Below are 26,886 nucleotides of genomic sequence, written 5' to 3' on the forward strand. Positions count from 1 at the left end.
GAAATAGAAAGATGTAAGGAAGTGTATTTAATCAAACCTCTCAGATAAAGACAAGGGACACAGTGGTCCTTTTATTATTATTGGCGTGCCAAATGATTGGAACCATACAGGCATCTTGTCTGTGCATCTGAAATACTTCATGGCCTCGGCTACTTCACTCTGAAATATTACAAAATGGGGATGGTATTAGCATGATAAAATTAAGCTTAATCTTCATGAAAGGGGCTGCTTAAGATGTCATTTAAAATTTTGTCATTTAATACTTTGAAATGAAACTTTTCTTTAGTTTTTCCCCCCACTTTGCTTTCTTTGTTAGTGTATTTTAGTAAAGTCACTCCCATATTTGATCGCATTTTAATTGTTTGTTTTTAGATGCCAACCAGGCCAGTGCCAAGTTATATTCAAAGACCGGACTATGCGGATCACCCTCTAGGTGAGCTCTCAGTGCTGCCCCAGTCTTGCACTGGCCCTGCCCCTCTGCCTCAGGAAGGAATGTTGTTTGGTAGCAGCTTCTCAGGGCCTAATTTGTTGATTGTTTTTTGTTTTGGGGCCACACCTGATGCTCAGGGGTTATGCCTGGCTTTGCACTCAGTAGTTACTCGGGCGGTGCTCAGGAGCCATGTGTGAGGCAAGTGCCCCACTCTCTGTACGGTTGCTCCAGCCCTTGAATTACTGTTATATTAACTAGCTAAAACTCTGCACTGTGAATCTCCTGTACATGATGGTTGTGTTTATGTTTATGGATTCAGTTTATTTATTTATTTTTTGCTTTTTGGATCACATCCAGTGATGTACAGGGGTTACTCCTGGCTCTGCACTCAGAAATTATTCCTGGCGGTGCTTGGGGGATCATAGGGGATGCTGGGAATCGAACCCAGGTCAGCCGCGTGCAAGGCAAACACCCTACCTGCTGTGCTATCGCTCTAGCCCCTATTTGGGTTTTTAATGTTAATATTTATAAATATGATTTGTTAATAATGTTAAATTTTTTTGTTAGATTTTGAAATAATATACTTACCTCAATGTAGGATAACATTGGTTTGTCCTTTACGCCTTGCCACAGGGAGCTTAGGTTTTTTGGGTTGCTCCCATCACAGTGTTCCCATTTCTCTGTGTTTATTTATAACTTCTTTCTTTGTGCTCTGTTAACTTGTAAATATTGTTTTCCTCTTCTCCGTAAGTCCTTTGCATAGTAATTCAGAGCAGTGTCTGTTTTGTATGGACACAAGAAAACAGTTAATGCTATGCTTTCGTAACTTGGGAGTTAATTGACTCTGAATGATATTTTCCTCCTGGACATATGTTCTTTTGACCTAAGCCTCAGTTGCCCTAACTTCGTAGCACCCCAAAAGCAGAGTCCTGATGATGGACTGGATGGACCCAGGGCAAACTGTGAGCTATGTGCTACCCTGGCATTAAATGGGCCTGGCCAAAGTGCCATAATGCTGAGCTAGCTTATAAGTTAAGAGCATGGTCATGGACAAATGCTGTCATGATCCAAAAAACAATAACTAGATTTGGACGCTGCTACGGTTAGGAAAGATTAATTTGGCCTGAGCACTGTAGTCTGAGTCTGTGGCAAGATGTTCCCAGGAGAGGCACCCGATAAGCTCAGTGTATCTTTTACTGTGTCCATACAAAAAAGACATTACTCTGAATTAACTATGCAAAGGACTTAAGGAGAAGAGAAAAACAATATTTACAAGTCAACAGAGCACAAAGAAAGAAGTGACTATGAACCAGGAAGGTAATTATGCTTACTAATATGACATCTTTTCGCTCATTTTGATTGTACTGACTGATTTTCCTTTTTAGGAATGTCTGAATCTGAACAGGCTCTTAAAGGTACTTCTCAGATTAAATTACTCTCCTCCGAAGATATAGAAGGGATGAGACTTGTATGTAGGGTGAGTTCTTTCCTTGGGATGGGACTGACTGGTTTATAAGTGTTACATTATACTAGGCAGTTCATAAGTGTTACATTATACTGTAGCACTGTGTTCATCTCCATTGTGAGACTTGTGTACTGTTTTTGGCATATCGAATATGCCACGGGTAGCTTGCCAGGCTCGCCCTGTGGGCGGGATACTCTCAGTAGCTTGCCCAGGCTCTCCGAGAGGGACGGAGGAGTCAATCAAACCCGGGTTGGTGGCGTGCAAGGCAAATTGCCCTACCCGCTGTGCCATCACTCCAGTCCTGCTTTTCTTTTCTTTTCTTTTCTTTTTTTTTTTTTGAAGTAACATTTTATTTTCGAGGGTTTTAGAGAAGGAGGAAGGGATAAGTGGAAAAGAAAAAAACAGCAGGAGTAACACGCTCAAGAAAGAACGCAGGTTCCTCTGAGGATGGAGAGAGCTCTACACACATCCTAGCACTGGACACGAAAGCATGAAAGTACACATCTCAAGGGGGGAGATGCGGGCGACACATGTGCTCGGGCACCACATGTGCTCGGTCACATGGGCACAAGCAGCACATGGGCTCAGGCAGCATATGTGCCTCCAGTCCTGCTTTTCATTCAACTATTGTTAATATGTAACTTTATGCAAGATATTTTCTACTTAAGAAATTGTTTAAAAACTGTTATGGCAGTGATGTTTTTTTAGTCTGTAGTCTGTGTCTCTTGCCTCATGTTTTTATTTTAAAGAACCAGGTGGTTATGGCATCTTAACATTTTATTTTCTGGTCATAAGATTGGGCAGAGTAGAAGGTTTGAGTAAAGCTAGCACAAACCTCTGGTCCTGCTCTGGAGTGTCTTGCCCTTTTATGGTAAATGACACCTTTAGTTTTATTTTATCTTTTTTAAGTGATTTGATGCCAAGTTTCTTTGATAATTTGGGAAATTTGCATTTTGGTCACCTATTTGCTACGATTTTTTTTTTTGTTGTTGTTTTTGTTTTTGTTATTTTTGGGTCACACCGGTGATGCACAGGGGTTACTCCTGGCTCTTCACTCAGGAATTACCCCTGGCAGTGCTCAGGGAACCATATGGGATGCTGGGATTAGAACCCGGGTCGGCCACGTGCAAGGCAAACGCCCTACCCGCTGTGCTATCGCTCCAGCCCCTTGCTATGATTTTTTGAGGAAAACTTTTCATTTTTTTCATTTTTCTTTTTTCCCTGCCCCTTGATAAGAATTGGCAAAGACTGACCTCTCTCATTTTGTTTATGTTACAAAGATGTGTGTGCTTACATAGAGATTTGTTAAGCTCATTCTCAGGTATGCTGGCCTGATTTTATCTATCTACTTACATTTATTGATGGGTGTTAGGAATGAAAATTGTTTGAAAATGTAAGTGCAATGAACACTATTTCTTTGTTTTTAAATGTAGGAGTACTGCTTTCTTCAGCCATTGATTAAGCTGATTGAATTGGGCATGAACTCCACAGAACTCTAGTATTCAAGGTTGAATACTATAAATTTTCAAATTTTATAAATCTCCCAGAGAATCTGAGACGGTACAGGATTTTGTTTCTCTCTTCTGAAGTTTTCCACATGTTTCTTTGCTGCAGCTTGCTAGAGAAGTCCTGGACATTGCTGCTGGGATGATCAAACCTGGTGTCACTACTGAAGAAATAGATCATGCTGTGCACTTAGTAAGAACTTTACCTTTATGTTTTGGAAAAGTTGTCTATATTATTAGATGTTTAGAGCAGCATTTCTTAGTTGGGAATCCTAGTGTATTCCAGTGGGTGGGGGAAGGACACAGGAAAAATCACTTAAATGGGGGCCACAGCATTTCTTTAGGGACCGACGGGTAGGACCCTGAGACCACAGGAAAAAAACTGGGTAGGATGGGGTCATGATCAGAGAAAGATGAGCAACAGTGATTTAGATTTCTGAAAATTAAGTAAACTTAAGCTCTGAATGCCTAAAGTAAATTGGTGAAGTTAATTTGAAAGCAAACATTTTTACTTTGAAATATAGAAAATATGCAGCATTTATTATTCTTAGTTCTAAATATCTGTGGTGCTGAGGTCTGAGTATACTTGAAATATATTGTTTCTGAAACTTCACATTTCATAACAGTTTATCTTAACTTTGATAAAATCATTAATTTCAATCATGCAGAGGTTGCACACAAGATTATTTGGGGCAAGAAAGATAGTACATGGAGTAAGATGCATTTTTTGCTTGTGGCCTGTCCATTAAATGGACATCATAAAATCCTGCAGTAGATGAATGCACACACTATATGAATTGAATAGATTTTTTGCAAAGAAGAGCAGTGACTAATAGTTTAAATCATTCAGAAAACTAAACTATCACTGTCATCCTGTTGTTCATCGATTTGCTCGAGCGGGCACTAGTAATGGCTCTATTTTTGGCATATTGAATATGCCACGGGTAGCTTGCCAGGCTCTGCCGTGTGGCAAGTTGTAGAGAATTCTCGTCCTGGCTATGGTTTCCACAGCTAGCTTCTGTGTCTCTGCCTGGTCTGTCACTGGGGTTTGTTGTGGGGGGGGAGTGGGGGTGGGGGCAACCATTCCCCCAGGCATGGATTGGGGGAAACATCGCTGAGGAGCACGTGTGCAGCATGACGCTCTTGGTCCTGGGGCCTCCCTGCTCCTGGACCCTGCCCAGCCCCGATTATCCGTTTTTCTCAAAGGCACCTCATCACCGCCAGCCCTTCTAGCAGTCATGGTGCTTCCTGTACTCCTACCTCAGCTGCTCTGAAGAAGCATCTGGACACATGTGCTGTACCATGGCCTGGGTCTCGGAGGTTATCACAGGAGCTTCCCCTTCCCCCTCCTGGGGCCTCATTTTCTGACGCCAGCCCTTGTGCCCCAACCCGCAGCCCCTGGTTCTTTTCTTTTGCTCCTAAGCTACTGGTTTGAAGGAGAAATGAAGACTGTGTCTTGGTGTGGACAGGCCTTGCCTTCCTATCACTATCATCTTTTTTTTAATTCTTTTTGGGTCAAACCTGTCGATGCATAAGGGTTACTCCTGGCTCATGCACTCAGGAATCGCTCCTGGTAATACTCGGGGGACCACATGGGATGCTGGGAATCAAACCTTGGTTGGTCGCATGCAAGGCACATGCCCTACCTGCTGTGCTATTGCTCCAGCCCCTGAAAGTCCATCTTAATCATCATGTGGACTAGTTACCTCTAGAACTTTAGTGGCTTAATTTTACTTTATTGCACTTCACTTTTGGCAGGGTTGAGGGGAGGGCATGCATGGTGGTGCTTGGGAACCACTCCTGGAAGTGCCAGGGATGGTAGCCAGGGCTCCAGCAGGCAAAAAAGTTGATTTTCTGGCCCTTGAGCCACCCCGCCCGGTGCTCCGCTTAATTCTCAAATCCACTGGAATTCAGAAGGCGAAGGGAGCTCTGGTTTTCCGAATATTTGGCAATGAGCATGTACTACTTAGATGGTTAGAAAAAGACTCGCTATATGGAACGTTCATAGTTTTACTGCAGAATACCAAACACTAATGTGCGAATTGGCCAGAGATGTGGTGAATTTGCACCAAAGCTGAGTCAGAACCGAGGACACTGAGGAGTGCGCAGCTGAGGACACGAGTGGAGTTTGCACACGCGCTTCCCAGAGTCCAGAGACAGCCCTGGGGAACCTGCTCTGAGGACAAGCACTGTCTCCTCTGCTCAGCCCGCCCGAGCGGTGACACAGCACATGTGTTCAGACGATCATCTTCAATTCACTGTACAGAAGCTAATACAGATATACTGACAAAAGTTGATAGGACAAAGGGCATTGTGTTCAAGGTTTATATAACTGGAGTGAGTGAAGAAAAATGGGTGTGTGTGTGTGTGTGTGTGTGGAATTGTGTTCAAGGTTTATATTACTGGAGTGAGTGAAGAGAAATGGGTGTGTGTGTGTGTGTGTGTGTGGAATTGTGTTCAAGGTTTATATAACTGGAGTGAGTGAAGAGAAATGGGTGTGTGTGTGTGTGTGGAATTGTGTTCAAGGTTTATAACTGGAGTGAGTGAAGAGAAATGGGTGTGTGTGTGTGTGGAATTGTGTTCAAGGTTTATATAACTGGAGTGAGTGAAGAGAAATGGGTGTGTGTGTGTGTGTGTGGAATTGTGTTCAAGGTTTATATAACTGGAGTGAGTGAAGAGAAATGGGTGTGTGTGTGTGTGTGTGTGTAATTGTGTTCAAGGTTTATATAACTGGAGTGAGTGAAGAGAAATGTGTGTGTGTGTGTGTGTGTGTGTGTGTGTACATACACCAGGGAGTGCAACTCAGGCCCTCGTACATGCAAAGCACATACTCTACCACTGAGTTAGACCCCTGAGCTGTCTTTCTGAATTTATACTCCCAATTTAGTACTGGAGAATATCACCTACCTCAGCAGCAAGAAAATGAAATTTAGAAAAAAAGAAAAAGCAAAGTCCAAGTACAAAGTACATCTCTGCACCATAAATTGCATTTACCGTAAGCATGCTGAAAAAGTGAGCGGCTTTGGTTTTCAGAGGCCCAAGTTGCCAGTACCTGAGGAAGATGATATAATCAGAACCTTCCAGAGCCCACAGGGTGATTGTATTTGTGACAGCACAGGAGAATGGCATGTCTGTCTGTAGTTCAGGGCTGAGGTGGGGGTGGGGGGGATGGGGGGGTGGAGGCCTGAGCCAATGTCAGTGTCCATTTAAGATTTAAGATCCATAAATCAGTATTTTGAATACTTCATACTAGTTGTTGTTATGGTCTGGGACTGGATTGTAAATTGGAATATTACTGTATCACTGTCATCCCGTTGTTTTTTTTTTTTTTTTTTTTTTCTTTTTGGGTCACACCTGGCGATGCACAGGGGTTACTCCTGGCTCTGCACTCAGGAATTACCCCTGGCCATGCTCAGGGGACCATATGGGATGCTGGGATTTGAACCCGGGTCGGCCGCGTGCAAGGCAAACGCCCTACCCGCTGTGCTATCTCTCCAGCCCCCCGTTGTTTGTTGATTTACTCGATCGGGCACCAGTCACGTCTCCATTCTCCCAGCCCTGAGATTTTAGCAGCCTCTCCTTCCTCATCTTTCCTAATGATTGGAGGCTCTTTCAGGGTCAGGGGAGTGAGACTTATCGTTACTGTTTTTGCCATATCGAATACGCCACAGGTAGCTTGCTAGGCTCTACCCGTGCGGGCAGGATACTCTTGGTAGCTTGCCGGGCTCTCGGGGGGGAGGGGGGATGTGTGTGTGTGTGTGTTTGTTTGTGTGTGTGTGTGTGTGTGTGTGTGTGTGTGTGTGTGTGTGTGTGTGTGTACACATATATGTACATTATGCTCTGATTTGTTGCCTACTGTCTGAACTCTATCAAATAGTTCTGGAAAATGGGTAGGAAGTGCTGCGTGGTCTGGAAAGCGGCCTGTAGTGTGGGGGAGGTTGGGTAGTGGAGGTTGGCTGCCTGGGCTGGGTCCCTTGGGGCGGGGAGGGTTCTCACCCGCCCCCCTCTGGGGCGCCCTGAGTGGAAACAGCCTGGTGCAGAGTCTGGATATATCAGTTGTCTGGATATGTCATCCTTAATGGTGAAAAACTATTCTTTCAGTTTTTCACCATTAACAAATTATAAAAATATAGTTTATTAAGGGATGATCTGTTTGGGGGAAGGAGTTTTTGGTCCACGTCTGGCTGTGCGTAGGGCTTCCTCCTGCTCTGTGCTCAGAGATTACTTCTGGAGGAGCTTGGGGAACCCTGTGTGGTCTAGGGATTGAACCAAGATTGGCAGGCAGCTGGCCTTGCAAAACAACCACCTTACCTGCTGTTCTCTCTCCAGCCCCTAGGGATGTCTACGTTTTATTTGCCACTTCGTCTCCCACAGCACCTAACAAAAAAGTTTAATGCATGCTCAATCATTTACTAAATTAATCTATGTGCACAACTTATTAAGCAATTTACAAATAAATATAAAACCCAAATATTTCTAACGCCTGTGTAAAATCAGCTTAAGTAACAGAACAAAAAGGGCTCTGTATCCTTCGGGCAAGTTCCCAAAAAGGAACAGTCAAAAAGCACACATGTTCCCTCCAGGTTAGGTTATGATGAAGCAATCACAGGGAAAGGGGGAAACAGATTAAAATGAGTAAGAATATTTCTTTGAAATTTGAAAGACTATCACAGAACCTGGATGTGACTCAATTGAAGAGCACAGGCCTTCCATGTGGAAGGAAACCTGGTCTTGCAAAGGTAAATAAAATAAAAATATAGTGATGGGGGGGCCGGAGCGATAGCACAGCGGGTAGGGTATTTGTTTGCCTTGCATGCGGCTGACCCGGGTTCGATCCCCGGCATCCCATATGGTCCCCCAAGCACCGCCAGGAGTAATTCCTGAGTGCAAAGCCAGGAGTAACCCCTGAGCATCGCTGGGTGTGGCCCAAAAAGCAAAAAAAACAAACAAAATATAGTGATGGGTGGAGAGATAGTATTATGGGTAGGGCACTGCCTTGCACTTGGATGACCTGGGTTCAATCCCAAGATTGGCTAGGAATCATCTCTGAGTAGCAGAGCAGGGAGAAAGCACCAAGCATAGTTGGGGGTGGTCCCAAAACAGAACACTGTAAAACAACTGGAATAACCCATTGTTTTCTTTTTTCCCTGTTTAACCCTCCAACCCCCCCACTTTTTGGGTCACACCCAGTGATGCTTAGGGGTTATGCCTAGTTCTGCACTTGGGCAGTGCTCGGGGACCATATGGGATGCCAGGGATCGAACCCGGGTCAACCTCATGCAGAGCAAACGCTCCACCTACTGTATATTGCTCTGGTCCTATTTCTTCTTTTTTGGTTCCTGCCATGTGTGGCACAGGAGGACAAGGGTTCAATGCCCTCTACCACTGAGCCGCCTCCCTGGCCTAGGACAGCATTTTTAAAAGCTTCTTTTTTGGAGGGGATTGTTTTGGGGCAACACACATGGCTAAACTTAGCGCCTCTGACAGGGCTCAGGTGACCTATGGGGTGTTAGGGTTCAAACCCACATCAGCTGCATGCAAGGCATGAGTCTTACTACAATAATTTTATTTTTAAAGGAAGTTTTACATTGTATTTTAGTTAATGTTTATAAACTTAAGATAAAAAATTCATATTTTTGGTGTTGTTTCATGTGTTAAATAGTGCACACTGATGGCTTTTTTTTTTCTGCTTTTTGGGTCACACCTGGCGATGCACAGGGGTTAGTCCTGCCTTTGCACTCAGGAATTACTCTGGCAGTGCTCAGGGAACCATATGGATGCTGGGAATCAAATCCGGGTCAGCTGTGTTCAAGGCAAACACCCTACCCGCTATACTATCGCTCCAACCCCACTAGTAACATTTTGACAGCTTCCTGTGGACTGGGTGTTCTGTGCTGTGCTTTTACAGACTCACTCTCCCCAGTAATTCCAAGAGGTAGAACTGAAGCAAGAAGGTCAGTTAACTTGTAAAAATGATGGAGTTTCATTTTCAGTTCAGATAGTTGCTTCTGGCATTTTTTTTTTCTTTTTTGTTTTTTGAAAGGGCCACACTGGATGCTCAGGGCTTACTCCTGGCTCTACAGTGAGGAATTACCCTTGGCAGTGCATGGGGGACCATTTAGGGTACCAGGGATGGAACCTGAACCAGAGTCAGCATCAGCTGTGTGAAGGCAGACACCTGGCCCGTATTGTTTCTGGTATTCTTCATTACTGCTTATTTACTATGATATTCATAGAACAATATTGGTTAGTGAAGGAAATGTGAGGGATATTTAGTTTCTAGTTGTAATTTTTTGTTTTTGTCTTTGGACCACACCCCAGGGCTGTTCTCAGGGTTTACTGGCTTTGCGCTGAGGGATCACTGCTGGTGGGGCTCTGGGGACCATGTAGGGTACTGGGATAGAACGTGGGTCAGTTGCTTGCAAGATGAATGCCCTACTAGCTTTACTGTCGCTCTGGCTCCAGTTGTAATATTTTTATAATTGAAGAAACAATTTAAGTTTCCAATAGTAGTGGAATTGCCCAAAAGTTACGGTATATTTCACAATTATGTTTTATCTATGTATTTTTTTTTCCTTTTTTGGGTCACACTTGGCGATGCACAGGGGTTACTCCTGGCTCTGCACTCAGGAATTACTCCTGGCGGTACTCAGGGTACCATATGGGATACTAAGAATTGAACCTGCGTTGGCCACGTGCAAGGCAGACACCCTACCTGCTGTGCTATCACTCTAGCCCCTCATCTATATTTTTGAAAGTTCTGTCTTGGGGCTGAAGAGATGGCTCAGTGGATTGAAGTGCATCTTTGCATGTGGGAGTCCCAGGAATCCAGTGCTAAGTACCCCCCTCCCCCCCCAAGTACTACTCTGTGACCAAAAAACAAAGACCAAAAAAAGAAGTTAATATTCAGGTCAGGGATTTGGTGCAGGTAGAGCATATGCTTATTAAGCATGCGTGAGGCCTTGAGTTTGACCCCTGAGCCTAATGGCCCCAGAGCACAGTTGAATGCATTCCTCATTAAAGGAAGAAAAGCTCTTGTCTAAAGAGAGTGGCAATTTGAACAGAGAAGTTATGTAGAAAGAAATAAGTAGTTTCACATCATAAAAGCATCAATGTAAAGTTATACTTGTTATAGAAAACCATATAATTTTTTTCTAAAGATTTTTTTGTTTCAAATGAACACAGATTTTCATGTTGAAATGTCAGTGGAAGTACTTGCTTCCTTCATAAAAAATATTCATAGTGTAGGGCTGGAGTGATAGGGGTGGAATGTTTGACCCACACACAGTAGACCCAGGTTTGACACAGTGACCCTGGACACCCCATATTGTACCACAAACACTGTCAGGAGTGATCCATATGCACAGAGCCAGGAGTAAACCCGCAGCACTGCTGGGTCAGATCTAGAAAACCAAACCAAACCAAAATCAGATAGGGTGAAGCAAATTCTTGTTTGCGTGTGTGTGTGTGTGTGTGTGTGTGTGTGTAAACTCTGGTTGTGCTTGGGAGCCATGCAGTGCTTGGAACTGAGCCTGGGGCTTCTGCATACAGAACCTGTATACCTGCCTGTGTGTGTGGGGTGTGTGTGTGTGTGTTTGTGTGTGTGTGTGTGTGTGTGTGTGTGTGTGTAAACTCTGGTTGTGCTTAGGAGCCATGCAGTGCTTGGAACTGAGCCTGGGGCTCCTGCATACAGAACCTTTATACCTGCCTCTGTGTGTGTGGGGGTGTGTGTGTGTGTGGGGTGTGTGGGTGTGTGGGTGTGTAAACTCTGGTTGTGCTTGGGAGCCATGCAGTGCTTGGAACTGAGCCTGGGGCTCCTGCATACAGAACCTTTATACCTGCCTCTGTGTGTGTGTGGGGTGGGGTGTGTGTGTGTGTGTGTGTGTGTGTGTGTGTAAACTCTGGTTGTGCTTGGGAGTCATGCAGTGCTTGGAATTGAGCCTGGGGCTCCTGCATACAGAACCTGTATACCTGCCCTCGCTCTTGGAGCATCTCCCCGGCCCCTACCTAGAAGCTGTCTAGACTGGCCTAGACCTATTGTGTTTAAGAGAATGGATGCAAGTATTTCTAAAAGTACATGGTTTTAGGGGTTGGTTTATTTTTATCTCTTTTGGGGGATGGTCATACCTGATGATGTTCACGGCTTACTCCTGGCTTTGTGCTCAGGGATCATTCCTGGCAGCTCAGGAAACCATATGGAGTGCCAGGGATTGAACCTTGGTTGGTCACATGCAAGGCAAGTGCCCAATTCACTGTGCTATCTCTCTGGTCTCTAAAATAACATGTTAAACCAGGGCTGTAGCCTGGGCATAGTAATACGTGTAAAGCTCTGGGTTTAGTCCCTGACCCTACCCCCACCCCCCAAAAGACACATGTTTGATATAGTCCTCATACAATCATTGATAAAAGAATTTATTTTCACATTAAAAAAAATTTAAAATCTAATTATCCAGATATATTTTTCTTTTCACATTTGTTTGTTTGGGAGCCATACCTGGAACCTGAGTTAGCTGTGTGCCAGCCAAATGGCCTATCTCTACTGTACTAAAATTTCTAGTTTATTTATTAATTTTGCCCTTTTGAATCACACCCGGTGGTACTCAGGAGTTACTCCTGTTCTTAGGAATTACTCCTGGTGGTGTTTGGGTGACCATATGGGATACTTGGGGATCAAACCCGGGTCAGTCGTATGCAACCACCCTACCTACTCTACTGTTTCTTCAGTCCCTCTTCACATTTCAACGTTTTTTAATGTATATATATATATTTTAATTTCTTTTAGGCATGCATTGCACGAAATTGCTATCCTTCTCCCCTGAATTATTATAATTTTCCAAAGTCTTGTTGCACTTCAGTGAATGAAGTGATCTGCCACGGAATCCCAGACAGACGGCCCCTGCAAGAAGGTGACATTGTGAATGGTAAGGAGTGGGGCTCTCTCCAGGGCAGCATTGGGACTTTGGCCTTCTTCGCCTGCCACTTTCCTGTCCTTAACTGATTTTTTTTTATAATTTAAAACCAGCCTAGGTTTATGAAAATCCCTTTAATTATTTAAAATATTCCTTTGAGCTCCCTGTGGTATGGTATGTTGGAGTATTTCTTGCATGTGGATGGTGATGTGTGGTTGGTAAATACATGAGATGTGTGAGTTGGTTCAATGAGAATTTTTTCCTCTTTTAGACCCTGAATGGTTCTGTGGAGATCGGGGCAATCTTTCTTCCGACAGAAAAAGGGTAGGGGATGCTGGAGAGATAGTCCAGCAGGGTGACCCCTGAGCAGAGAGCTGGAGCAGCCCTCAGCACCACTGGAACTGTCTCTCGCCCCACCCCCATGGGATGTAACCCTGTTTTCCTCCCAGCAGCCCAGCCTTGTCACACCTGCACTGCTGGTTCAGTAGCATCAGGGCGGCCGTGTGAGAACAGTGGGAAAGGAAAAGACTCGGAAATTCCCCAGAGTCTTAGATGTGCCTCTGGGACCTTTCAGCTACGTGTCGTGGAAGCTGCTTCCTTACACATTTCCCTCTGTGGCTGAGGAAACAGTATCCAGGAAAGAGGCACCCCGAGTGCTTTTCAGGGGGGTGCGCTGGAACAGAGCGTGATGCAGCTGTCGGAAGTGTAGAGAAGGGCAGACAGACTGGTGGCACCGTCCTTGCATCTGGACTGCCACTGCTGTGCTGGTGCAGTCCCTAGACTGGTTTTGTCTTTTTGCCACACCCTGTGGTGGCTTGGGGTGGGAGGGGGAGGCTGCTCTAGACTGTGCTCAGGGGTTTCTTCTCTGCTGCTCTAAGGGAGGGCAGAGCAGCGCTGTGCGGGGGACTTAGAGTGGGCCTCGCCCCCCACAGCATGTGCCGTCCCATGAGCTCTCTCCAGCCAGAATTCTGTATTCTTTTTTTTTTTTCTTTTTGGGTCACACCCAATGATGCACAGGGGTTACTCCTGGCTCTGCACTTAGGAATTACTCCTGGTGGTGCCTGTGGACTAGATGGGATGCTGGGAATCGAACCTGGGTAGGCCGCGTGCAAGGCAAAAGCCCTACCCACTATGCTGTCGCTCCAGCCCCGAGTTCTGTATTCTTAATAGTCACAGAGAACTGAAATTAAGTTGAGAGCAAAGTATTTACTACTTTGCTCAGAGAAGAAGAGACTCATTAGAGACGTAAAGTGAGAGCGGTGTTTCCTATTTAATGCCACTTACTCTGAGTATGGATCTTCCCTGCATGTGTCCTGGGTACTGTTTTCTGTACAGATGAACTGATTGTTGTAAAGTCGGGGGGGCCCGTCCTTCTCAGTGGTGGCTTTGCAGGCAAGCAGTATTTGTTGCACCCTAACTCTGTAGTCAGTAGTATCTAGCTGGAGAATAGAGGCGTCATCTTTCAGCAGGCTGCTTGCTGCTACTGACAAAACTGGTATTTATCTTTGGAATCAGTCTGAATGTGGTCTGCATTTGACATTCTTGTTTTCAGTGGACATTACACTGTATCGCAATGGTTATCATGGGGACCTGAACGAGACGTTCTTTGTTGGCGATGTGGACGAGGGAGCACGGAGACTGGTGCAGACCACCTATGAGTGCCTGATGCAGGCCATCGATGCAGGTACTGCCCCGCGCCCCTCCCCTTGCCTGCCTGTGCACCCTGCCCCGGAGTCAGCGGGGAGGTGCGCAGTAATGGCGGTGAGTGAGTCCTTGATGAGGATGGTTGGATGTGTGCTCACCCTCCTCTGTCTCTTCTGGGATATCTCTTCTTTCTTGCTGACAAGTAAGGAGGAGTGCGGGACTAGTTCTTCATTTTGAATATCTTTTGGGCCCCACCTAGTAGTGCTTGGAGTCCGTTCTTGGTGTGCCTGGGTGTTATTCCTAGTGATGCTCAGGGGAGCATGTGATGCCAGGGATTGAACCCAGGCCACCCAAATGCCAGGCTTGTGCTCAGTTCACTGAGCTATCTTGCTGGCTCAGTGAATATTTCTTGAGGGTGGGATTTTTTTTTTTTTTCCCCGGTAGTGGGGAGGAACATACCTGGAAGTACACAGGACTTATTTCTAGCTCTGTGCTCAGAAGAGAACTCCTGGTAGGGCTTGGGTTTGAACCCAGAGTTACTGTGTGCAAGGCACTTACCGTACTTGTTGTCCTGTGTCTGTGACCCTCACTTCCCCCCCTACTGTTTTTTTTTTTTTTTTTTTGCTTTTTGGGTCTCACCCGGCTATGCACAGGGGTTATTCCTGGCTTTGCACTCAGGAGTTACTCCTGGCGGTGCTCAGGGGACCATATGGGATGCTGGGGATCGAACCCGGGTCGGCCGTGTGCAAGGCAAACGCCCTACTGGCTGTGCTATCGCTCCAGCCCCCCCCTACTGTTTAAATCCTTTAACTATATACCTTTTTAGGGATTTACTTTATTGTAAACTGTGTAGCCCAGGTGAAAAATGATGCTTTCCTCCACATTGACAGGCTGATAGGAAATCCCAGGTAGAAACCAAAGAAAACCATCATGAAATTCATCATGATTCTTCACAGTCATAAGCCCCTACTTCCCAAAAAGCCAAGCTAGAACATATGGTTGCAATTGTGAAAATATTAAATTGATTCCCTGAGCTCTTTGCCCAGAAATTGGATTGGAGTGTTGTATGTGACTATCAGCTTGGAAGTCAGATGACAGAGTAGGAGACTACAGGGAATTGAAGACCCTTGGAAGCATGGCTTGGTTCTCCAGGAGTGTGACAGCTTCTATTCAGGGGCCCTGGGTGGAAGGAGAGCCACAGTGGCATGAGAAGCCCTTTGTCCTGGTTCTAGTAATACAGTGGTAGAGTCACACGTTTAATCTGGCAGGAGGCACTTGTGCAGACATCCAGAGCCTTTGTGGAGGCAGTGGCAGATGGTTCGAGATGCCCAGGGAGAGCAATTTTCTTAGATGACCAGATTAGAACTCAGGAATGTTATTTTTTGGTTTATCTTGGTTTTGGGGCCACACCCAGTTGTGCTCAGGGCTTGCTCCTGGCTCTTTACTCTGGGATCATTCTAGGCAGGGCATGGGATACCATGTGGGGTGCTGGGGATTGAACCTTGGTTGGTTCTGTGCAGGGATAGTACCTTACTGCTGTACTTTCTTGCTGGCGAAAAATTAGTCTAGAGTTTTTATTTATTTATTTATTTATTTGTTTATTTTTGTCAAACCCTGTAAAAAATACAAGCCGCTGTGTATGGACCGGATAGGGATGGCTCCTCCTTTGTGCTTTGCTTCTGTGTGTGCTGCTGTGCTGTCTTCTGTCTCTATCTCTGACTTTGTCTCTATAGTCTCTCCTCCCGTCTCTTCCTACCTCTCTCTGTCTCTGTCCTCTCTCCTCTGGTCTCTTCTGACCTCTCTATCAATCTCTTCTGATCTCTGTTCTCCAAATCTCTCTCTCTGGAGCCCTTCTCGCTCTCACTTCTGACTCTGACTCTTATTCTGACTCTGACCTGTACTTCTGACTCTGACTCTGATTCTCACTTGCTTTACTCTTACTATCTTAGTTTATACAGCAATCACATAGGGTGGTGATACAAAGGTGGGTTGAAAATTAACAAATCAACAAAGAGGTGTTAGACCACTCCTCCAGGAGATTAACTCAAGGACCAAATCTCATCTAAGGAGATTACTCCAGATTACTAGGAGATCAGCTTAAGGGCAGGATCCCATCCAGGGTGTGTCACTTTCTTCTTTCCTTTACTAGTAATCCACTTAGTTATGGTAAATTTACTTCTAATATTTCTAGCAATATCATTTTGTATGAGCACAGTAAGAGATATATCAAACTTAAAAGTTTGGTTCTTCCTGAGGACATCTCACTATATTCTCCAGACCACAGTCTCCGGTCAGGTTAGTCTTCCTAACCCCAGCAGGGTCCTAGTCTTGTTAATTTTGCATCATGACAGCATTTGTCTATGACCATGCTTTCAACTCATAGTTGAGTATTGTGACTCTTTGGCCTGGCCTATTTTGATGCCAGGGTAGCTCACAGCTTGCCCTGGGTCCATTCTGTCCCTCGTTGGGACCCTGATTTTGGGGTGCTAGGAACTAAGTGCAACTGAGTTGAGAAAGCAGATACCCGGAAGAAAATATTATTGGAGTCAATCAGCTCCCAAGTTACAAAGCATAATATTAACTGTCTTTCTGTGTCTGTACAGAAAGGACATTGCTTTAAGGTAAACTAAGTTCCCTGCGGCAAGGCTGAAAGGACAAACCCAATGTTACCCTACAAAACCCGACTGTGTTTACGGTTATTCCTGTTTCTGCACTTAGGAATTACTTCTGGCTCAGGGGACCATATGGGATGCAAGGGATTGACCCTGGGTTAGCCACGTGCAAGACAAATAAATGCCCTATCCATCATACTATACAAGCCCAGAATGTTCATTTTGTTGGATGTTGCTTTTTCCTCTCATCTCTGCTTCTCCCTGTAGTAGAAGCGTACACTGGACTTAGGCGAGGGAGAAGAGTAGCTGTGCTCCTTCTTAGATCTTGGAGGAAGTGATAGGGTGCCCGGTTCAAGGCTCAGCCCTGCCACTCTTGCACAACCGTATTTCTCTGCCTGCTTCCTTGTCTCTTGGTTGAGGCAGGAGGGCATACAAAGTGGTTGGAAAGGTTGCTGCTGGTACAGTAATTGTTTAGTGAATGTTGGTTTCCTTACTCTTTGTCATGAGTTTTCTTTGTCTTTCAGTGAAGCCTGGTGTTCGATACAGAGAATTGGGGAACATTATTCAGAAGCATGCCCAAGCAAATGGGTTTTCAGTTGTACGAAGCTACTGTGGGCATGGAATCCACAAGCTTTTCCATACAGCTCCCAATGTACCACACTATGCCAGTAAGTACTAGCCAAAATTTGGATTTGCTAACCATTTATTCAGCAGATTAATTTGACAGCACCTGAACCTTTGTATCAGGGTAACCATCCCTGCTGTGTGTTGATCTCCGGAGAGATGGTGTAGTTTTAATGAGCCAACCTTAGCCGTTCACCTTTGTTGGCCTGGGTGACAGTGTAACATGGAGGGCACCATACCACCTGGTTTGATCCTGGCATCACATGATACGGGGCACTGCGCTGTGTGGCCCTGGAGGCCCCAGCACCTCTGGGTGGCCTGAGTACCCCTGGCACTGCAGCGTCGACACTGAGCCATCCGTGGTTGATGATGAGAATTGCGGGTGAGGCCTTCAGACTCCGAGCACAGCCTGGAAGCCGTTTCCACCGCTTCCTACAGCTTCCCCCAGATGCAGTTACGAGGTCAAGGAGGTGGGCAAGCCTGTGAAGTGCTTTGCAGGAAATGTGAATTGATTTGGTGGACAGGACAGTTTCCACCACGGGTGGGTAGCCATAAAGACTGGCTTTGTGGGTGTGGGCCGTTCAGCGGTTTGATTTGAGTTCTTGGTGCATGTTGAATACTGTATAGCTTGTTGGTATGATTGGAGGGAAATCAGCAACACCTTGAATCCAGTAAGGTGTTGTCTAACAGTAACAGGGAGTGTGTAGGACGAGGCCTTCCAAGCCTTGTTACTGCAGAGTAACATGCATGAGTGGGTAGTCTGAAATAGAAGCTGGGCTTTGGTGTCTGAATGGGTGCTGTGCAGACACTTGCTAACACATCTTCTTGGACACGGCATTTTCACTTCCATACAAGGCAGGAGGAAACCCACCTTAAAGCTGGTGTCATCTCAGTGAGACAACTCTCAGCCCGTGCTGTGTGTGTGCAGAGAAGGGAAGTGTGTGTGAGTGTGTGAGTGTAGAGTGTGCAAGTTCAGGTTTATACACCAACATATGCACACAGGATGTTTGAAAATGTTAAAGAGATGGACCTGTCATTCTCTGGTGACACTGTGCTCATCAAAATATGGTGTCATGGGGCCAGAGTGACAGGGACAGCAGTAGGGCTTTAGCCGTGCACGCTGCTGACCCGGGTCCTGTCCCGGCATTTCATAGGGCCCCTGAGCACTGCCAGGAGTAATTGCTGAGTGCAGAGCCAGGAGTAACTCATGAGCACTGCTGGATGTGACCCAAAAAGCCAAAAAACCCGCCACCTCCCCCCCAAAAAAATAAAGACGTGCCATGGTCAAAAGATGCCACTTGATGTCATTTAGAACCACTTCATTAGGGATGAAAAAATTATCCGAGGCTGGAGTGATGGTGCAGTGGGTAGGACATGTGCCTTGCACTCAGCTGACTTGGGTTTGATCCCAGAAACCCATCTGGTTCCTGGAATGCCACGTGCAGAACCAGGAGTAAGCCCCGAGCACAACTAGGTGTGGTCCCAGAACGAAACAAAAGTTCTGAAAAAAGGAAGCAAGGGCCAGGGATACTTCTTTCACACATTTGGCTAAGCATACACATATTTTTTCTTTATAAATTAGAATCTATTGTCATTAATTTTTGCAAATGCTAAAACTGCTGGGAGGTGCTTTAAAACATGCGTGTGCCTCCTTGGGTTAGACCTGGCCCCTGTGGAAGGAGCCTTCACAGGTGAGGTAACCGGCTGCTTCTGTCGGTCTTGCTGCTGGAAGGTGATGATGGTGAGAGCCGGCACTTGGGTTGCGTGATGGATTCTCCGCGACGGTTGGATTGGAGTGGAAGGAGATGCAGGATAATGAACCAGAGAAGCAGAAGTGGTTGCTCTACTCTCTCTCACTATCCTGCAGAAAAAAGAGGCACAGAGAGGGTTTCAACACCATGCTTAGATTATCATATCCAGAAAGTAACAAGAAATAAAAGTAACAACGTTCATTTTAATGGTCACTCTAACTTAGATCACTAGTTACACTCAGAATATCATCATTTTAATATTTACACTAAGTAAAAACAAGGGGATCTGTGGCCTGAAGCACCTGTCAGCACTCCATGCTTCTCTCCTGCCTGCTGTGCTGGCTGGACTCTGGCTCTGGCCTCTCTAGCCTCTCTCTGGCCTCTCTGGTCTTTCTGTGGATTTCGACAAGGGCATACATATGACCAGTTTGGCACATGTAAGTACATTGTGTCTCTTTATTTTTTTTTTTCTTTTTGGGTCACATCCGGTGATGCACAGGGGTTACTCCTGGCTCATACACTCAGGAATTACTCCTGGCGGTGCTCGGGGGACCACATGGGATGCTGGGAATCAAACCCGGGTCAGCTGCTTGCAAGGCAAATGCCCTACCCGCTGTGCTATTGCTCCAGCCCCCGTTATACGTCTTTTGGAGAGGAAGTTTATGAGATCAGAAATGTAAGTGATTTTTGCATTTCCATTTCTGGAACAATTCAGAAACTCCGGGTCTGGACTCTGCGGTCCCTGGGATAGAGCAGCACTTTGACAGCTGTTCATGGTGGTGTGGTCGTGCCAGGAGGCCCCCAGCCCAGGGAATCCTGACAGCCAGCCCCCTGCTCCTTTGCTCCTGCATCTCTTTCTAGTTCGAGGTTTTTTTGGTGGGCAGAAGATTTGGGGCCATACCTGGTGGTATTTAGGGTTACTCCTGGTCCTGTGACCGCTGGTGATGCTCAAGGGGAGAGGTAGTGCTGGGGCTTGAACTGGGGTACTGGAAGTGCACAGCACGTGTATTAACCTCTGTACTGTCTCTGGTCCTACAAGTTTAAAACCACTTTTCCAGGGGCTGGAGCAATAGCACAGCGGGTAGGGCGTTTACCTTGCACGCGGCCAACCCGGGTTCGAATCCCCGCATCCCATATGGTTCCCCGAGCACCGCCAGGAGTAATTCCTGAGTGCATGAACCGGGAGTGACCCCTGTGCATCGCCGGGTGTGACCCCCCAAAAAAAAACAAAAACAAAAAAAACACTTTTCCAGTTTTGGATAGGATGTTCTAAAAGTTGAGGCCTATCCCTGTTTTCAGTTTTAGACCATTTCTAGGGTAATAGGTGGGTTTGGACACTTGAATTCATGGCAGTACCACACTCCACTGAACAATCATTGCACCTGGTTTTTAACTGTACAACATACACAAAGATGATTGACACAGTGATGGTAGCAACTCTCCACTTCTTTGCAAAAAAAAAAATACATATATATATTAAAATCTTTGATGATCATGCAAGGAAATGTGATATTTCTCATAATGGTTCCTAAAAGTACTCTGGTATTAGTGAACTCGGACAAGAAGTATTTAGAGAGAAAAGTGGAATTTGTGGGGGCTTTTTTGTTTTTTTCTTTAATTTTATTTAAATTTGAATTCGTTTGCCTCCCAGGCAGTGCTCAAGGATCCTAACCCCCGAATGAGTTCCCTGTCTCCTGGAATTAGTTTTTTTCTCCCTCTCTTGCCTCCTGTTTCCCTCCCGGTGGCTGTGTTGCCATGGGCACTTGGTTGTGGTGGCCGAAGGCTGCACATCAGGCTGTTGAGTGGCAGGGGATTGGCATTTTGTGGGGTGCCTCAGGATCACACGTGGCATGGGGGTTGCTGGGGATAGGATGGACAGACCACCTCATGCCTGCCAGGAAGGAACTGTGCCACTGAGCTGTCTCCAGGCCCCGGGAATTGGGATTCTGCTGGAAAGGAACCCTCTCATCAGCACTGAAAGCTAGTGTGCGGAGGCTGTGTCCCGCTGGAGATGAAGGAAGATGAGTTAGAAGCTTGATGAGAATCTGCCCTGTGCACTTGTCCCCAGTCCCACACACCCACTCCCAAGGGTGTGTGGTCTCATGCGAATGCTGTGTGGCCCTCTGAACTCTCACACCTGGTGAGTGATAGAACCCGGCTTACTTGGTGGTGGCTGCGCGAACCTACAGAAACCAGCAGCTCGCTGGGGCGTGGGTGAGGGCATGGGTGAGGGCATGGCGGTTGCTGCGGGCTCGTGCACAGTGGGTTGAGATGTTGGAGATCACGAACTTGGAGGAGGCACTTGGCATCCAAAGGGCAGTGCTGCAGAGGCTGGGCATGTGGGCTGCTGTCCAGGGTCGAACTGTTGACCTCACTGGCCGTACGTTTGCATGGCAGGTGCTCGGCTGCTGAGCTGTGCTCAGGCATGTTTTTCTTTTCTAGAAGCTATCTGGATAGGCGTGGCCTAATCGTGTCTGAACCCAGTGTATGGAATCTGCGATTTGCCTAGGTCAATACCTGCTCCACAGTAGGTGGCTGAGATCAGTAAATGCCTATTTGTTGAATGATGTGTTCTAAGGAAAGGGATTTGGAGGACAAAATAATACAGAGTCATTGATGGGAATGAATTTGTACATATATATATATACACATTTTTTTCTTTTTTTTTTCTGTTTTAAGATTTCTTTCCTTTAATTTCAGAAAATAAAGCGGTTGGAGTGATGAAGGCGGGCCACGTATTTACAATTGAGCCAATGATTTGTGAAGGTGAGGACAAAGGATGTTGCCACGTGCCTGGGTTGGATTTATTTTGGCTATGTAGGAGCAGACTAGCAGTCTATTCTACTTTCTGCTTATTTTCCATTCCCTATCCTACCTTAAACTTGATTCAGCCCCCATACGCCTGCAGTAGTGACAATTGCAAGGGCTGGCAAGAAAACAGTTCTTTCATTAAGGTGGTCCTCTGACTGTTAGGTGCAGAAGTGTTTGAGTCCTGATCCTTTTCTGAGTGAAGTAGACCCTCTGTTGGACCTGGGGGTGTGGGGGTAGGCAGGCTGGGGGAGGGGTGGCGTGGGCGAAGAGGAAGCAGAAAGCAAGCATCGGAGGGGTCAGGTGTGATTGGCTTCTTCAGGGCCCGTGGGCTGGCTGTGTCATCCCAGGCTCAGGCTGATCTCTGGAGCAGTTAGGAGGTTTGCTCAGTGTTGTCGGGCTCTGAGAGCTGCTCTGTGGCTCGGGTCTGGGTGCTCTTTCCAGTGGTACCAACAGCTGTTTCCCGCTGCTCCCTTCAGACAGGCAGGTATCAGTGAGACAGACCCTGCAGGGAGCTTGTCACGAGAAACCCCAGGGGCCTTGCTGTTTCTGCTGGTTCTTGTTGGGTGAGGGCCAGAGGGACTGACTCAGCTGTGTGCCCCGGTGTTAGAGGATGTCTCCAGGGTGTCTGGTGGTCTCAGCAGTCAGTCCGTCACTGCCGCTCTACCCTCTTCCTTCCAGGGAGTTGAGGGAGCAGGGCAGACATGGTAGGAGCAGTGCTGTTCACTTTGGTGCACATTCTCTCTCCATTAAAGTGGCAGTGATTGTCTCATCCTGTGTGCTTCCCCGGGGCTGCTGCGAGAGTGAAGCCAGAGTAAATTCCAGAGTTAGAGGGCTACATAGATGGAGTGTAGGAAACAAGAAATCTCTGCCAGCAGAGAAGGCAGGGCAGTGAGGGCAGGTATTGTTTTGAGTTCACAGTTTGGTTCAGTCATCCAGTTATAGCAGATAAAGTTCATGTATCTTGGCCAGGCCAGATCCTAGCTCCAGATGAAAAGTCTCAAGTCCAAAGAGGAATTGATGTAGAATAGCACCCAAGTATATTTACCTTGAGGTTCTTTGTAATGAGCCTATTTTGATGGATCACAGTTTAAATGAAGAAATACTACATCTGAAACCCATTTGTGAAATGGCATTCATTACATTGAGAGACTTACGTACTCATCTTGATGTTTGGTTGACAGAGCATGAGTTGACTTTGTATAAGATGCTCCGTAGCTTCCTGTTAGCCTGCTAATACTGCAGAAGTAGCTGCTTGGACCTAGAGTTTGTGTTCTGGGATTTAAGTTCGGAAGACCCTCTTTTTCACCTGAAGTTTATGCAAAATGAAGAGTGTATCTGTCGTCTTTTTGTTTTGTTTTAGTTTTTCAGATTTATTTTGGACACAGGAAGTCCGTATGTGTCCTTGTTTCTACAGTAGTGTCTGGAATTGCTTTCCAGTGCGTCGCCATTTCTTTCTTGTTTCCTAGCAGTTTTTTCTCTGTCCTCTCATAACCAATTCTTTTTGTTTGTTTGTTTTCATGCTACGCCTAGCAATGCTCAGGGGTTACTCCTGGCTCTGCACTCAGGAATTATTCCTGGCGGTGCTCAAGGGGTCATAAGGGATGCTGGTGATTCAACCCAGGTCGGCTGCATGCAAAGCAAGCATCTTGTCTGCAGTGCTGTCTGTCTGGTCCTCTCATAATTCATTCTGCGTCTTCAAAATTTTTTACTCTTCACTTGCCTCTCTACTAGTTATGGGATCTTGTCTGTGGGATTTTCACAGTCTAATCTCTTCTAGCCTAGTTCTCCCTCTTGGAGAACCTAGCAAGTTACTGAGAGTTTCCAGCCCGCATGGGAGATCCTGGCAAGCTCCCTGTGATATATTCATATGCCAAAACCAGTAACAATGATGGGTCTCATTACCTTGACCTGAAAGAGCCTCCAATGTGGCACCGTTGGGAAGGATGAGTAAAGAAAGGCTGCTAAAATCTCAGGGCTAGGACGAATAGAGACGTTATTGAGACTGCTCGAGAAAATTGACAATCAACGGGATGATGATGATGATGATGATGAATCTCTTCTCATCATCTGTGTACTGCCTTTTAAAGCTTCTACTAGGAACTAAATGGCATAATAAAAGTATAAAAAGTTAACCGTTATTTTCTTCACAGAGTATACTGGCTGGGGTTGTATGAAACATTGGATCTCTACATTTTACCAAGAAAGAGTTAATTCAGAATTTTAGTTATAGGTCTGTGATGAGTGGTATCATGTGTTCTCATATGAAACTCATTTTGGAAATACCATCTTGATTTGATATTTATAAAATAAAAAGAATGTGAGTTTACAACTCCCTCAGGAAATTTTAAACGTTATCATTACTTCATTAGATTATGTATGATCAGAATAAATTTGGAAAGTTTCCTCCAAAACACCTGAAGTGGTAGAGCCTGTCCATTGCTGGCATGTGTAAGACCCTGAGGTTGATCCTGCACCACCTCCTCCAGCACCGCGAGGCTTGGCCCTGGTGGTCCCTGAGCCCAGACCTTGAGTCCTGCACTTGTTTGGGGAGTGACTCCAGGTCCAGCCCTGCCAGCCTTCTCGGATGTAGTCCTCATAAAGCAGAGTGAGAAGGCTGGAGAGAGCTCACGTGGCTAGTACACAGGCTTTGCGTGCTGGAGGCCTGGGTTTCATCCCTGGCCCGCATGATCTTTGGAACACCGCTAGGAGCAGCCCCTAAGCACCGAATTGGCAGTAACCCCTGAGCACTGCTGGATATGGCACCTGCACCCAAGGAATGAAGCCGCTGACGTGTAAATAGACTTTTGTTGTTGTTGTTGCAGTGCTGGGGATTGAACCCAGGGGCTCACACCAGTGAGGGTTACGTTCTGCCACTGAACCGTATCTTCTTCCTCTGATTAGGCATCCTAAGTGTAAATTTTCTGGACCAGGAGTATAACTCAATGGTAAAGCACCTACCTTGCATGTGTTAGGTATCCCTCCTTCCCCACTGACACCCTGTCCCCCACCCATGGTAGACCGCTTGCCTTATACACACACACTAGACCATTTGCTTTGCATATGTTCCTGTTAACACACACTTTTCTTGTTGGATTTTAGTAATATCCAAGGATGTAGTAATTATGCAGACACATTCCCTGGAATATTTGCTTATTTAGAGAACCAAATGGCAAGAACTGAAAGATTGTTTTTGTCGTTTCAAGGTGGTTGGCAGGACGAGACCTGGCCAGATGGCTGGACGGCGGTGACACGGGATGGGAAGCGGTCTGCTCAGTTTGAGCACACCCTGCTGGTCACGGATAATGGCTGTGAGATCCTCACACGGCGACTCGACTGCACACGGCCCCACTTCATGGCCTAGTTTTACTTCCTGGCACGGCACGTCTCCGTGATGCCTTCTGCTGTCCCGTGCATTTTACTGGGAGTGCATCGTGGACCAGGACATTTTTATTACTTGTTTTGTTTGACTATAGATAAGGAAGGCCTGCAACATTTATGTGTGTCCTCAAGGACTTGAGTCTGAAAAGCCGAGAAGAATCAAGGAAACATTTCTCATCTCCTTCGATGCTCCTTTCTCCCCCAGGTCTCTGCATCCTGTTTCTCCTTTGAGCACTTTTACTTAAACCCGCTTCTAGTTGCTTTTATCACTGCCACAGCCATACATCAGGAGCCAGTGGCTTTCTGTACATCAGGAGCCAGTGACTTTCTGGGTGAATGCTGAAGATGAGAATCTTTGAAACTTAGCAACATTTGTTGCTTCAAATTTTAAAAAATATATATGTATGGAAATAGATATGTATACATTTTAAATTCCACATATGTAATTATTGAACACTCTGTGACCTAGGTTTTTGTGTTGATTCTGCTCAGAATGGTCATCTGATTCCCTGAATGGACCACAGTTTACAGAGTGCTCCCAGTTTAGAAATGACCTTCCTTCTTTTCCCTGCTAATTATTTACTCACAGAACCTTGCACAAGATAGCACTCGGTTAATGAGATGTTCTCTCAGTGTGGACTTTGTGTTAGTGAATGGTTGTGGCAGAATTCACTCTGGAAAGGCTGTTCTTTTAAAAAAAACCATTATTTATGGCAACAGTAACAGCCAGGCTCCATGTGATGCCTGGTTGTTGCAGAGCTTGAAGATTATAATGCATTTATATTTCAGACCTCAAGTCGATGGAGGGCAAAGCTCACTTTCGCCCTTCTATGTATTTTTTCACCTGCAAACTGGGAGAGATGCAGAGAAAGGGGCGGTGTTTGCATTGGGGAGGGTTATAGGGAAAGGCATTTTCAAACCCTTGCAGTGAGCAGTCGTAGGTGGTTGGTCGATTCTAACAGGAGTAAATGTGATAGTGAAGACAGGAATGTCTTTTCCCGCGTGGGAGCTGGGGCCCGCACTTCGGTGACCATTACACAGCTGGGAACTTCACTGGCAATAACCCCACTACCCAGTATATGTTCTTCTCAGTAGTTCAGTCCAAAGAGAAGTATGTACCCAGGGAAGTCATCAGTCTTGTCATCTGAGTACCTGATTCCTGGGTATGACCATGACATACCAAGATAACATCTATCCCAGAGTGCCTCAGACCTTAAAAAGAATTATGACAATGTTTTCATTACTTTTATTATTTTAATGATTAGTAAAGTGACAGAATCTGGCAGACTTTTGGGGGTGTGTGAAGTTTTTATCAAACTGTAATATTTGTGTATGGAATGCTTTGCAAGATGAATGTTAATATAATGTGTAAAGGGCGATTAAAAAGTTTGAATGATAACTGCACCATGTATTCATTAATTTTGTTTCGTTTGAGATTTCAGAGGTAGTTGATTTCATAATCTAAAATAAACTTACAACCATTTGAGTAAAAACTTTCTTCAAGTTTTATTCCAGTAATTTCAGGACCCTACAAGTTGAGCAGAACTCTTCAGCCTTTCAAACAGTTTTGAGAGGTTTTCGGGTGAGACGATGCTGAATATGCATCATTTCTCGAGGTGATGGTGACTAGCAGTGTGAGCTTTTTTGATGTCTGTCAGAGATTAGGCTCATGGGAAAAGCTTTCAGTGGAAGTGCCTTTTTCTTAGAAGTTGACACCAAACTGGTAATGATGCTTTTATTTTGGGAGACTTAAAAAT

The 26,886-nt window shown here is 45.7% G+C and overlaps 1 protein-coding gene across 4 annotated transcripts in view; it reads left to right on the forward strand.

Annotated features, from left to right (window-relative positions):
• The window catches only part of METAP1 (methionyl aminopeptidase 1), a 52,518-nt gene extending 25,896 nt beyond the window's left edge, over nucleotides 1–26,622 (forward strand). For 3 of the 4 annotated variants that reach the window (XM_055143158.1, XM_055143159.1, XM_055143157.1), the window contains 8 exons: nucleotides 373–433; nucleotides 1,816–1,907; nucleotides 3,510–3,593; nucleotides 12,183–12,321; nucleotides 13,862–13,993; nucleotides 17,090–17,233; nucleotides 21,641–21,706; nucleotides 24,955–26,622. In XM_055143158.1, the coding sequence (XP_054999133.1) occupies nucleotides 373–433; nucleotides 1,816–1,907; nucleotides 3,510–3,593; nucleotides 12,183–12,321; nucleotides 13,862–13,993; nucleotides 17,090–17,233; nucleotides 21,641–21,706; nucleotides 24,955–25,112 (876 nt within the window). In that variant the 3' untranslated portion in view covers nucleotides 25,113–26,622. The remainder of the gene's footprint in view (nucleotides 1–372; nucleotides 434–1,815; nucleotides 1,908–3,509; nucleotides 3,594–12,182; nucleotides 12,322–13,861; nucleotides 13,994–17,089; nucleotides 17,234–21,640; nucleotides 21,707–24,954) is intronic. The other variant, XM_055143160.1, reaches the window with a different exon arrangement.
• The last annotated feature ends 264 nt before the right edge of the window (nucleotides 26,623–26,886 follow it).

The sequence above is a fragment of the Sorex araneus genome, chromosome 6 (genome assembly GCF_027595985.1).
Source record: "Sorex araneus isolate mSorAra2 chromosome 6, mSorAra2.pri, whole genome shotgun sequence".
NCBI classification, from domain to species: Eukaryota; Metazoa; Chordata; class Mammalia; order Eulipotyphla; family Soricidae; genus Sorex; species Sorex araneus.